A 13,649-nucleotide genomic window follows, 5' to 3' on the forward strand; every position below is an offset into this window, starting at 1 on the left:
TGAAGGAAACAATAGTAATCGTATTTTCTTCCGGTTAAAAATACTGAATTACCAGAAAAATCGATTTAAAGTTATCCAATTCTATGACGTCATATTTTTTTACTAAAACCTTATGCATTTTAGAAAGACTAGTATCTAAGCTTTCTAAAACTATAAGGTATATGGCATTTCAAGCCAGATTACTTCATCAAGGAAAGAATGTTGTACCCCTACCCCCAGCTTTTGCACACCTCATACAGATACACGCAATTCAAAATTGACTCCAGAGAAGTAGTGTATAGTTAAATATCTAATGTTAACACTTGTTTTCTTGTTTAATATGTGAGAATAAATAATTCAAACATAAAAAGCTGTCAAAAAATTTGCTTAATAAAAAGTAAATCACAATTGTTACATGGTATTTTTGGTAAAAAAATTTAAATTGTCAAAAAATTCATTTTAAAGTCGTCCTATTCTATGAACACAAATTAATTTTGCTAAAATTGGTATTTCACATAAAGAACAGAATCTGAGCTTTCCAAAAATGTATGGTTTGTGCCATTTCATGCTAGTTTACTTAATGTAAGGGAGGATATAGTACCCCCTACCCCTACCAATTTTTTGCCATTTTTTGCGGTACATGCACATCAAAACCCAGCCCAGATAGGTAGTGCATCCCAAAATATCTAATCTTAACATCTTTTTTCTTGTTCAGCAGGTCCTAAAGAACAAAAAAATACCCATGTAGTAGGGATGTGGGGGTGCACGGTGGGCCCCTCCTACCCACGGACTATAGGGATGGGTCACGTTTAACACATGATGACAGAATATCTCTAACTTCCCCAGCTCCCTCCTTCCTTAATACTGAAAGCTCCCTAAACAACCTCCTGCCGATAGAGGAGAAAATGAAGCGATACGATCAGCAACAATATCCTCTTAATGTAGGCGATGCAATTGAACTTGTGTGTTGATGGCCATCCCAAAACTTCACAATTTTTTTCCAACTCGTTATTCTTGCAGAAGTTTTTTTTTTTTTCGGATACTTCACGAATTCATATTAACATAACTATTAGTTGGAATGCTTGCGCATTTTAAATGTGATACTCGTGCCTTTTGCTCATTGCACACGTTACGTTTATTTCTCTCTAGGTCTTAATATTGCAATAGGGAAAGACATCGAGGGTACGCCTGTCGAAGAAGATTCCCTGAGCCATGCAGCTTTGGTAGATGGCGATGTGCAGACATGTATCACATCTAACAGGGTAACAAATCCATTAATCGCCATCAATTTGCACAATGACTACAAAGTGGGTAGCATTTCATTGATCTACCCAGAAAGTGGTCGCATGAGTAAGTATTGTGTGTTCAGAATCAATATACTTGAATTATCATAGTTCGCCGTTTACATGGCTTGAACGTTTTAAAATTTACTTGACAGTTTATTTGATATGGTAATAATTGTCAGTAACTTCCAGCTTGTCCGAGATTGGCAGCTAGCAAAAACGTATTTCTTTGAAGCCGGCCTTACTTGTCCTACACACTTACACATGCAAAACAGGTATCAGATAAGTACATTTAGCAAGTATTGTAAAATATCAATTCAAATTGATTTGCAGTGAATGCAATACGCGAAACTTACGCATAATGTCTGCTGGCCCAGCGGGCAAGAAACTTTAAAAATCGAGGGTCGCTATAGAAACCTACTGGCCATAAGGTGCAGCAAATCTAAAGCAGAATTTTCTACTAGCAGAAAGAAGATCTTATTTAACACCTCAATTCTTGTCAGCTGTACAGTAGCTAATTAACTTTGCATCATTACTGTTTGAATCCGGAAATTTTAAGTTGGAGTGAAATTTGAAAAGGAAGACTTTAATTGTCATGGAATTTTAGAAATCGGAAGTACATAACTCGTTGAGCGGGCACAGCAGGCTACAAAAGCGCAGTCTGTTTTTGATATCAGTGTCCGGAAAGTTCCATTATGACAAGTTTCTTATTCTAAAGAGATGAAAGGTGAAAACACTCTACTGCTTAGACAGAAAGCAACCATCATGCAACTGATCGAATTGTATTACGCTTTGCACAGCAAGGCCTAAAGTGCCTTTTACCGCCAAATGAAACAATGAACCAAAATTCTTTCAAGTGATTTTTAGTAGTAATTTCATATTTTCTTCTGGGTTTCTTTAAACACAGTGTCTTGACTAAACCTTGACTTATTCTACAGCTAATTATAACAACATGAATGTTACGCTAAACAAGGACGAACAGACTGAGAACTGTTTCGAGTTGAACAGGACATCAGCCCCTAGTAATACCTGGAATCTCACCTTCCAGTGTGGCGACCACGAAGGACAACGTATTACGGTGGTAAAGTTATCATCCGGAGGACACAACAGAGGTTTCGGATTGTGTGAATTCCAAGTCTTTGGCGAATCTTCGAGTAAGTAGCTTCATCACACGAAATCCATACACTCTTTTTATTTAGCCCATCCTGACAGAAGATGGATTAAATAAGAAAGAACGATAACTTTGGAGGGCATCCGCTAAATGATCGATCAGAAAGTTCGATGAACTTCGAATTCTGAAAGTCTTGCTCGGAACCATATGTTCACTAACCCGTGATTTAAGGGTTGAATAAAATTTGTTGGCATTATCACGACAAGATTCATCTGAACATGTTGAAAGGGTGCCCTTTAGTTTTACGAAGTATAAAGCATGCTGACTAATTTAACAAAAGTCTCTTGCCAAGATATTCCTTGAACCGTCTAGCTTCCAAATCGACTTGATACGAATTACTCTTGGTTGTTACCTCATATGACAGACAGAGATCATGCTCTGTGCGCGTTGATTTAAGCAAAGGGGAAAGAAATCAGTCCCCTGGGGTGGGAAAGGAGGGGTTTTCATGCGACGTCATGCGACGGTTTACCTTATTTGATTTTATTAATTTTGGCTGTGATATTTCAAATACATAGTTCAACTCTAAACAGTCTGACTGCTTTCTCAAGTAATTTTTAGCTCACGTGTTCACACGTGGGCTAATAGCGATGTCTGTCTGTCTGTCCATGTGTGTGTGTTTTAGTGTGTGTGTGTGTGTGTCTGTCTGTCTGTCTGTCTGTCTGTTTACACGATAACTCAAAAACGCCTGAACACAGTCAAGTCAGATTTGATACACAGGTACCACATGGTACTTGCACGAACTGACTAGATTTTGGTAAGTGTGGCTTGCATATTAATGAAGTTATGCAATATCATTTTTTCCGTACAATGATTTCCCAAGGGAGACGGTAATGACAGTGTAGATATATATCAAGACATACTGCACAAAATTCCATGAAACTTTTCACAGATGACAATCTCAGAACATTATAAAGATACTGTGAGTGTCATGTCAATTATATGCTCATTTGCGTATTTAATAATTTTTTGTTATTAGTGACATAACTCTGAAATTCCTGCACCAAACTTGATGATATATGCAACAAATATTGATCTGGTATATATATAATTATACTAAGAAGCATTGGGCAATGTAAAGTTAATAAATAGCTCATTCGCGTATTTTATGAAATTTTATAATTAGTCATATAACATAGGTCATTCCAAAATAACTAAATCAAATGTAATGAATTCTGCTGCAGATACTGATCTGAGTGATATCTAACTATGATGTAAAGCACTTAGTAGTGTCAAGTTAATTAAGGGTTCATTTGCATATTCAATGAACTTTGTAATTAGGTATATAACTCTGAAATTACGGCATCCAAGTCAGTGAACTCTGGTACAGATATTGATCTGATAAATATCTAATTTTACTGACAAGGATTTGGCAGTGTCAAGTTAACAAGTAGCTCATTCGCATATTTTATGAAGTTTTGTAATTAGTCATACAACTCCGAAATAATTGCACCAAATGTGATGAAATTTACTGCAGATACTGATCTGACAGATATCTAATTGTGGTGTAAAGCATTAGTTATGTGGAGTTAATTAAGGGTTCATTTGTATATATAATGAACTTTGTAATTAGTGATATTACTCCAAAATTACACCATTACATTTGATGAAACTTGCTACATATATTGATCTGATAAATATTTAATTGTATTGAGAAGCATTGGGCGTGGCATGTTAATAACTAGCTCATTTAGATATTCAATAAAGTTTTGTAATTAGTGATTTAACTCTGAGAGTACTGTGCGAAAGTTGATGAAACCTGCTACATATAATGTTATAACAGATATCTTATTGTTCTTATTACCGCCTCACATGAGTGTCGATTATACTGGTATGAATTTGGTTTATTGACAGGAATATTGAAAAACATAATACAATAAATCCACGTCAGAGATGCTTACTCTTGCAGTAGACCGTATACACGTCTAGTCTTATCGGAAGTCTGTGCTCAATTGAACTGCTGTCAGAATGTCTATCTTTGTTCTTGTGTTTTGGTTAGTGATTATTCTGAGGTGTGCAAATGTTGCGTAACATCTACTTGCTCGTTGTTTGTCAGTCGCTTTAATATGAGACAGATCAAAGGTACAATTGTTTTACACAACTTCATAACAGTAAAAAAGTATGCAGTAATTCATGTCATACTGTATTATTTCATGCGTCCAGTGGTGTCTGATAAATGTCAATACATGTCGAGTCATCAGCAGTCAATTTCAATGCTTGATAATTAATTTTGTAATTTTGTCAAACTCAAAGTCATTTCTTCCATTCAGGGGTCACATTAGTAGGTCAAGTTGTTTTGTTGAGTACTGTTGAGTCTGTTTACTGGATATCCAACATTTTGTGAAGCGAAATACTATTAATGAACCTGTTGTAAAACACGTGAGCACCTTCAATTCATATCTGGTAACTTAATTTTGACTGTTGTATTTCAAATAAAGATTTCGACTCCACGCCGTCTGACTGCTTTATATATTACTGACAAGTCCTTATCTCCTCTCCAACTTGTGTATACACCACTGTAATTGCTCCCGAAACAGTACCAACTTGCTAATCCGCTGTCCGTATCAGCTGATTAATAGATCGAATCAACACAGCCGTCCCACAGCCGTCCCACAGGCAGTAAAATAAGGAAAGGATTGAAGATCACAGACACAGTGTCACGATGTCGTCCGTAAAACTAGTGGATGCTTAAAATATTCATGAATTCGTGATTAAACAGGAAGGTACACAACTTATCATTCATAAATAAACGGTAAAGGAGCTCCCTAGTTACCGGAAATTGAGAGAAATTACTGAAAAATGTCGAAAACCTGAAAGCCACAACCTCGCAACCGGCCGTGTAGACAAATGTTGGTCTAAATTCAACACTTTACAGTCACGACCTCACGACCGATCGTTGATAAAAACTACCAGGGAAAAAGTCAGACTCAAAGATTGAAAATGTCGGGAAAAATTCAACATTTTACGGTCACGACCTAACCGGTCGTGGACAGAAAATGAAGTCGAATACCTGAAAGCCACGGTCGTTGAGAAAAATGTCGTGAAAATTCAACACTTTACAGCCACGACCTGGCGCGATCGGTTGTGGAGAGAAAATATTGGGAAAAAAAATTGGATGAAATCAATTAGGCTACCGTCCGACCGATCAGGAGAGAAAATATAGAAAAGTTAAAAAGTCACTAACAACAGCCATGTGGAGAGACAGCTCAGAAAAAATTAAAATAAATCTGGACGGCCTGAAAGAGGACAGCAACGTTACAAAATTTTTGATGACATAGATTAAGTTCCTGACTACATTTTCCTACCCTAGGACTTTAAAAAGCTAAGTCCATGCTTTTAGCTTATTCATATTATGTGCTGCCGTCGTTGAGTTGCGTGTTTGAAGAATGATAATGGAGGAAAGTGCATAACAATACAGCGAAAATATACAAAAGAGTCAGCGTGGACCCTCTGTTGTGCCGCGCAACAACCTAAACGCAGCCGCTGACGTTTTTACAGACAGAATACACAGACAATGCATGATGTATCAAATACCATGAAATCGTTTTTATTGAATAGGCGTGATTGTACTACCATTACCTAACAAACCAAAACCTGAATAAAAAGTTGATGATTTTATCCATCTGGTTCTCGGAAACTGAAGCGAGGGTTGTTCGTCTTTGGGGAAAATACTATGACTTACGCTAGACATGGACGCGGAAGGGAAAACACACTAACATTTTAAAACGAGAACGGGCAAGAAAATGTCAGCAAATTCGTAAGCCTGGTAATACACGGGGGTAATACTGGGACGTCTAAGTCGTGTTCCTTGCCATTCAAGATGTTTCGTTGATACAATGTGCACATGGTGGAAGTTCTTTTGGAGTATCGGTAGGTGAGAACTTGATTGGTATGGTATGGATAGTCGCCAATGTATTAGCGGGGAGGCCGAGCAAACGAGTCGGTCACAGTCGATGATGGTGTGCTACTTTTACGATAGCCGCTAGATGTACGGTGACGATGGTGGCATCGCATGATATGGTAGTGTATAATACTGGCATTCACGATGACATCAATTTATATTGACCTGCCTTCAGCGGTGTTCGTTCGGTTGATGCTGTCCAAGCCTCGCTACAAGGAGAAAAAATTCTCCTTGTCTGTGACTGAGGAAGCTACCACCTCGATTGACCAAGGCGGTTTGTGTAGATGCAGAGGCAGGAAACGTGATATCTCGCCCTTTAGCTCTTTCGGTGTAGGATTTAAAGAAGTTTTGGTTATATTCTCGAACTCATCGCTCGCAACTTTAAGTGACAAAAAGCATACGAATTGAACCCTTGTGTTGATTTTGTATGATTGATTGAAACCAGTCGTAGCGCACTCATATAAAAAGTTTGCTCATTTTGAGCATGATGTACGAACTTGACATTATATAACGTTAAACGCATCATGGGAAATATGTTTACTTCTGGACTGTAAATAAACAGGTTTGAGGTCAAAAGGTTCTACTTCCGACTTCCGCTCTTACGGACGACATCGGACCATGACCGACTCAAAAATGTAGGTTGGTTTTCTGGTTCAAGATGACCATTTTAGACGGCGTACTTTGGCATGTAACAGTTCATCGGTATAGCGATGCTTTTGATAGTCGTTAAATTTCGATTGACTTCTATATCTGCTCAGATTTGCGTTTTTTTGTAACGCTGTGTCTGTGACCTTCAACCCTTTCCGTATTTTACTAAGTGTGTGACGGCTGTGGTGTTGACTTAATCAATTTATCCTCTGATACGGACAGCGGATTAACAAGGTGGCAATGTTTTCGGAGCAATTACAGTGGTACATACATAAGTTGGAGAGGAGATAAGGACTTGTCGCTAATATATAAAGCAGTCAGACGGTGTGGAGTCGAACTCTTTCTTTGAAATATCACAGCCAAAATTAATAAAATCAAATAAGGTAAACCGTTTCACAAAAAGCCTCCCTCCCCACCCCAGGGGACTGATTTCTTTCCCCTGTGATTTAAGTCGTTTTAAATGTTCAAGATAAAATGCAAAATAAGCCTAAATTTGAAACTCAAGCACTCGTCATATATTGTCATCTTTTGGAAAGCTAAAAGACCTTTTGGGGAAAAATGGTGGATGAGAATTTTTTCAAAACTGTCCTGTGATAGATAGTCGTCAAGAACGAAAGGCCTTTACTCTTAATGAGAAAATAGTTATAGGGACATTGGGAAAAACATCTTACTGCAGAATAATCTTCTATGGCCCCATCTGATATCAAATTGTTGGCAAATTGTCCAATCAAATTGCAGACGTCATTAGTTGTTGCATCCGCTACTGATAGCCGCAGATATGCAACCTATGATTCACGATTCCGAGGAAATACATTCCTCCGTCATGTTGTCCACGAAAAATATCTATCACATGCCCATTGTTTGTTCGACTTACACTTGTTCTCTTTTATCCAAGGTCCGCTCGGAACTTCAACCACGTTGCACCCCGAGGACAATGAATCTTCGATCACATCACCTACTGTCAGTTATTCAACTTCGGTGGCTCAATCAACAACAGACAACAGTCATACCACCACTGATAGTTCGTCAACTTTGCCGGCTCAATCAACAACATACAATAGTCATACCACCAGCGTCAATGGCCTTCCTAGGGCCGACGACTCATGCATTCTCAACGCAACACGATCAAGACGAGGCACGTTGTTACGTTTGAACTATGGCAGCAGAGTGTCATTTGTCTGTCCGAAGGGGACGGAAATTGTCGATGCATCCATAAGCATATGTGACCATGGCAACCGTATGATCCCTCATCGAAGGTGTGCTGGTAAGACAGACACAATTATCTACTTTAATCTGCTTTAAATGCTAATCTTTAATTATTTCTGTCCTTATTTTGCTACTACTCAGCATCTATAACGTTTCTTTTCTTGCAGATATCGACGAATGTGAAACCGACGAACACTGTTGCAACTTTAACTTTAAATGCCACAACACCATTGGCAGCTACTTGTGCCTGTGTAGTGATGGATACAGGGAAGAAGGAGGACTTTGTGTACCAGAGCGGACTTTGTCGGAAAGAGACGGAACTGAAAATAAAATAGGTGAAAATGGCAACGGTAAGTTTGTACATTCGACTTACCCCATGTGTCTGTCTCCTAGTGTATGTGTGTATTGCGACTTCAGGTGCCGCCAACTGGTAAATTTCATGAATTTCGCAAAATCATCACAAAACATGTTTTGAAGGCTGATATACCGATTTTCGTATTTTTGACCTTGACCCAAAATTTGGAGGGGAAAGTAGAGCTGTTCGTAACTGCCCTCCCACTGGCATACACGGAAAATATGCCCTCCCACTGAATTTTGATGCCCGCTGCCTCCAGTATCTATAGTTCTGCCCTCTCCCCACTCCCCACAACTTTTCACGCTCCCCTCTGCCCTCTCCCCACTACTGATATTTCCCATTGCCAACTAGATGCTACTAGGCAACCCAGATCAACGCAAACCGTGGGAGCAGCTGGCAGTATAGCTTGGAACATTGCTCCCCTCTAAGTAAGGCGCTAAATCTCCCCTCAAGTTCTATCAACCACGCCGCTTTCCCCTGCCTCTACGTATCTTCCGGTGCCCACTGTCAAAAATTTTCTCCCCGCCCACTGAAAATAGTGAAATTTCGTCCCCGCCCACAGTAATATAGATTTTTTCTCCCCGCCCGCTGATTAGTTTGAAATTTGCCCGCCCGCTGAAAAACTTCGCACGAACACCTTTTTGCACGAACAGCTTAGTTGGCGGCACCTGCGACTTCTCTGTAAAGTATACTGGGAGCCGTTCGTAACTCACAATGACGTATTTGAAAACTAAACACATTGGAATTGAAATCCCGTGGTATGTAATGGCTAGCGTGATACTCAAGATAATTGTTAAATGACCGCGTTTCCTTGTCACCATAGATGTCGGCAGTAATTACTGTTTGGAAAGTGAGGATGGGCTTTGGGAAAGAACACCATCAAACCACTTTTCTTCGTGGATTCCCTGTTCAAGTGACAGACAAGGTATGTTATTTTTGCCGGTATGCCTGTGACCTGACCTGACGTATACTGATCTCCAAGATTCAGACTTTATTTTTCCATCCATTACGGCCCCTCTTGGTTTAATTTCAGCATAGAGGCCAGTCATAATTTTCAACCCTGAGTCAAGTAATTATGACACCAGAGTTAACAAGATGACGCAGCATCTGCAAAAGACATTAGGCCAAAAAAAAAAAAAAAGAAATGTTTCTGGTCAGCGCGCGCGTCACTTGAACAACAGCGCGTCACCCTTTTTTTCCTGGTTTGTGGCCGGCGGCTGTGGCAAACTACATACTGATTACTATAACACCAAACCAAAACGGCTGAAGAGAAAGAGAAAATTCTTTGGGGCACATGATCAGTGACTGCATGAACAATTTAAATGTTACTATATTGATAAAACTGTAAAACTCAGTGTTCTCCCCAGATCATAGCGGTCCCGCTACGCTTTCGCCTCTCCCCGTACGCTTTGATTCTCCCCGTTACGCTTTCAAATAATCCCGCCATCCTTTAGTTCACACGCTTTGCGTAGCTACCAGCTGATGCATGCATTGTCTACACATTAGCGCTCACTGCAACTTTCAACCTGGTGGAAGGTGTGAAGTATGGTATGCATCAGATAAGTTGTCCGTAAGTGTTGAGAGGAACGTTAAAACAATAGAAGAATCGGCTGGGTTGTTCACAAATTTTCATTCCAGAACGACTATTACGACCAACAAAGACCAACTCAGTATACATCGCGGACAAGTGTTCACAGAGGTAGGCGGTGTAGCACTAGCAGGGCCTTTGATCACATTCCCATGCTTTGATCAACGAAATGGATCGCAAAAGAAACAAGAGTTAACTGGTGAGGTTGATTATGATTGTACAACGATGAGTTTTGTCCTAGTACGATCACGATCGCGATCGAGTTCACATTGCATAAATTTCAATATGGCGGCGGCCATGTTGGTCGGCGGGTTTATAACGTGTTGACATTGATACTGGCGAGCGTCGCGTGTGGTGCCACTCCGACACGTCCTCTGAAAGATTTTACACCTGATTTTCGAGGGATTCTAGTCGTACTTAGTTCATGTCTTGTGATCATCTTGTTGGTATTTTTAAAATCAAGAATCGAACGACGATGTCCAGTGGCAGTAGAAGTTAGGGGGGGCGCTGGTTGAAATCTATCCCCGTGATGAAAAATTATTCGCGGTGTTTGTCGTTCAAAAATGATATAAAACTCAATTACATTTGAATTGTGTAAAGCTTAAACTTGTGAATTTTCCTCTTTGTTGGCAAGTTTTGACAATTTATTAGCAATATATGTATTAATGAAACTCCAATCAGACGAACCATTTCTTGCTCTCAAAGTTTCAATCTGAATCTTCTGTTTTAATTGCAATTGTAATTACAATACTGTGATGATTATTTAAGTGTAAAAAGAGTTCCATGATGTTCAAACTGCACACTTGTGTGTTACCATTGCATTTTGTTGTGAGTGTACATGTATGTGTGGATGCATGTGCAAGCTTACATCCATATGCAAATATAAATTAATGATATGCAAATGATTATGCAAATTAGCCGCTACGCTTTGGCGCTTTAACTGACTCTCCTCCCTCCCTTGAGGAGGAGAAAAAAGAAAAAAAAAAATCCGCGTCGCCGCACCATTTTTTTAAGAAAGGCCTGACCAGAAACATTTCTTTTTTTTTGGCCTTAGATACATCGTTCTCCTGTAATGTATATTCAAAATGGGCGTTGATGACTTCATTGCAACCATGTTTCTGATGACAAACTACTGGTTTGGTTTTTGTAGGGTACTCTTAACTATCATGCACTAAACAATTTAGTCTATTGAATACACTAGGTATATCCGATAATACACTGTGACATATATAATCATAAGACAAAGCCAGCTAGAATATTGGTGATTAGTGTACCAAACATATTTGTTTCACCAAGATTTCGTTATTTCCAGATTTAACGAACGTTACTGGTTTTACTTATCTGTGTCTTCATCTCTTTGTTTCTTTAGGAGTAATGAGGCGATTCTGTAATGTTAAGGGTGAATGGAATGATCCGGACACAACTGAATGTAAAACAAGAGAGCTTCTGGATTTAGCGGAAAAGGTTGGGCGAGCAAATTTTAGTTCACTCAAAGATGCGAAACTAGAATTAATTCATTTTTTGTGGGGGTTCGAATCCCGTTTGGGTTATAGTAAAAAAATTATATTCTTTAACCTGAGTGGACAGTATTGCTGGTGGATATTTACTTGTCCCCGAGTCTGTCTGATAGCTCAGTAAAAAGCTTCGTGCTTTTCCGATTACTATATGTGTGTGTACTGTGTCTGTGTGTGTACTGTGTCTGTGTGTCGTCTGCTCCACGCACACCGTGTTGTTCGGTCGCGCACAGAATTGCAACATCTAAGTCGGTTACTGTGACCAACTCTTTTTAGGGTTGGAAGCAGTGGCCGACTGGTTTTGTGTGAGGCCTATCAGCTAGGCGATGTTGCCGTGAGTGTGTGGGGGTTCGAATCCCGTTTGGTTTATAGTAAAAAATTTATATTCTTTGAATTATCTTCATTTCTGTAAAGTTATAGAAAAACTAGCATAAATTAAAGTGAACTACCATTCAAGCAGATCCGAATACACGAACAATATCACATTATAAATTCGACCATTATTCTTTAGGTCACCAAGATAAGGGATATTAGTGACGCAGTGGCAATTATTGAGTCAGTTGCACACTACTGGAAATCAAATAGCGCCATCTCTGCCGGTGATGTGGTGCTCATCTCTGAAATCTTGGCGAAGTTGGCCGAGATTGTTGCCTCCTTCAACGAATCGAACCTAAACGATACGGAAATATATATTAAGGTAACTTGATAGCAATATGCTCATTTATCGTAGTTTTTCCAAAAATATGGGATGGTAAGGCAAATCGCATAAAACCTTGGCAAGGGACGCTCGAAAAAGTGTATAAAAGCATATACTCCCAAATTAGTTCAAGTCTTGTTACCTGTCTAGTCCATGTCAAAGTTGAAAACGAAAATCAGGTGTAAAATGTTGGTACCAGAGAAGTTAATAACCTATTTTATCAACACTTGATATTTGCAATATTTTAGAAAAATCGATCAGAATAATCGACTTTCACAAGAAGAAGTTGGAAACTTCATTCGCCCATGAGCTTCCTAAGAGCCCATACAAGCGGCAGACCAAGAATAACCATAATCAAAGAGTCCAAATATCTGTACAAGAAGCATATTCTATCTCAACCAAAGTTTCTTTACAGCTTTTCAGTGGTGAAGTGTGCCGACTTCTGACTAAAGATCGTGAACCAGTATGGAAAGAAATTCACGAGGTAAGCATTTCTCTCTCTCTACCTTTTCCAACACATATGTGAAGAGACTAGTAAATGTGTCAGAAACAAAATGGAATATTAACATTTGTCAGCTTCTTTGTTCAAGCCTCCTCTCTTCATTTCTTTTATGTCTTAAGGTTCAAAGTCAATAAATTAACCTTGTGAAGCTAATTATTCTCTAGTATAGTTCTGGAAAGCCTAAATATAGGGTAACATTTTGGTTACCATTGTGTTACCATTGTTTAAATAACTATCACGTGACAGGTAATTTGCATAACAGGTAATTTGTGTGAGTGTAAGCTTTCCTTACGATTTTCCAAAGTGTGTCTCAGAATATTTTAAATCTTCTAAAACAATTTTTATGCCAGAAAACTTCCAGAGCGGTGAATTTAGCCCTAGTTAATTTCTTAAAAATTGTGCCCCCCCCCCAAAAAAAAAAATAGCAAGATATAAAAAGTCTGAGACACACTTTGGAAGAGCGTTGTGACAGCTTGCATTCCAGAAAGTTTGAGTCAGATATTTTGAAGTATTGAGACATAAGACAGGGAAAACCGATTTTTGAAAGGTTATGCAAATTACCTGTCACGTGATAGTTATGTAAATAATGGTGACACTGTGGTTACCAAAATGTTTCCGTATATCTAGGCTTTCAGAAAATGTATTATTTACGGGGGTTCTGAGCTTTTAAACCACCAGAGAATTGTTAGATTACAAAGGTCAAACTTTTGTCTTGCAACCTTAATGTCTGACATTTTTGGATGATAGATTGGAAGAAGTTGGTCCTGGGATATGCAAAGTAAAATAATGTTTTTATTTTTTGTCTCTT

General features: G+C 38.9%; 1 protein-coding gene across 1 annotated transcript in view; it reads left to right on the forward strand.

The window, feature by feature from the left end:
* LOC139143715 (adhesion G protein-coupled receptor E5-like) overlaps nucleotides 1-13,649 on the forward strand; it is a 45,065-nt gene that overhangs the window by 19,381 nt on the left and 12,035 nt on the right. The window contains exons 2-9 of the mRNA XM_070714250.1: nucleotides 1,129-1,329; nucleotides 2,201-2,416; nucleotides 7,875-8,243; nucleotides 8,353-8,535; nucleotides 9,364-9,465; nucleotides 11,498-11,592; nucleotides 12,154-12,339; nucleotides 12,755-12,823. Of these exons, the coding sequence (XP_070570351.1) occupies nucleotides 1,129-1,329; nucleotides 2,201-2,416; nucleotides 7,875-8,243; nucleotides 8,353-8,535; nucleotides 9,364-9,465; nucleotides 11,498-11,592; nucleotides 12,154-12,339; nucleotides 12,755-12,823 (1,421 nt within the window). The remainder of the gene's footprint in view (nucleotides 1-1,128; nucleotides 1,330-2,200; nucleotides 2,417-7,874; nucleotides 8,244-8,352; nucleotides 8,536-9,363; nucleotides 9,466-11,497; nucleotides 11,593-12,153; nucleotides 12,340-12,754; nucleotides 12,824-13,649) is intronic.

Source organism: Ptychodera flava, chromosome 11 (assembly GCF_041260155.1).
Source record: "Ptychodera flava strain L36383 chromosome 11, AS_Pfla_20210202, whole genome shotgun sequence".
NCBI lineage: Eukaryota > Metazoa > Hemichordata > Enteropneusta > Ptychoderidae > Ptychodera > Ptychodera flava.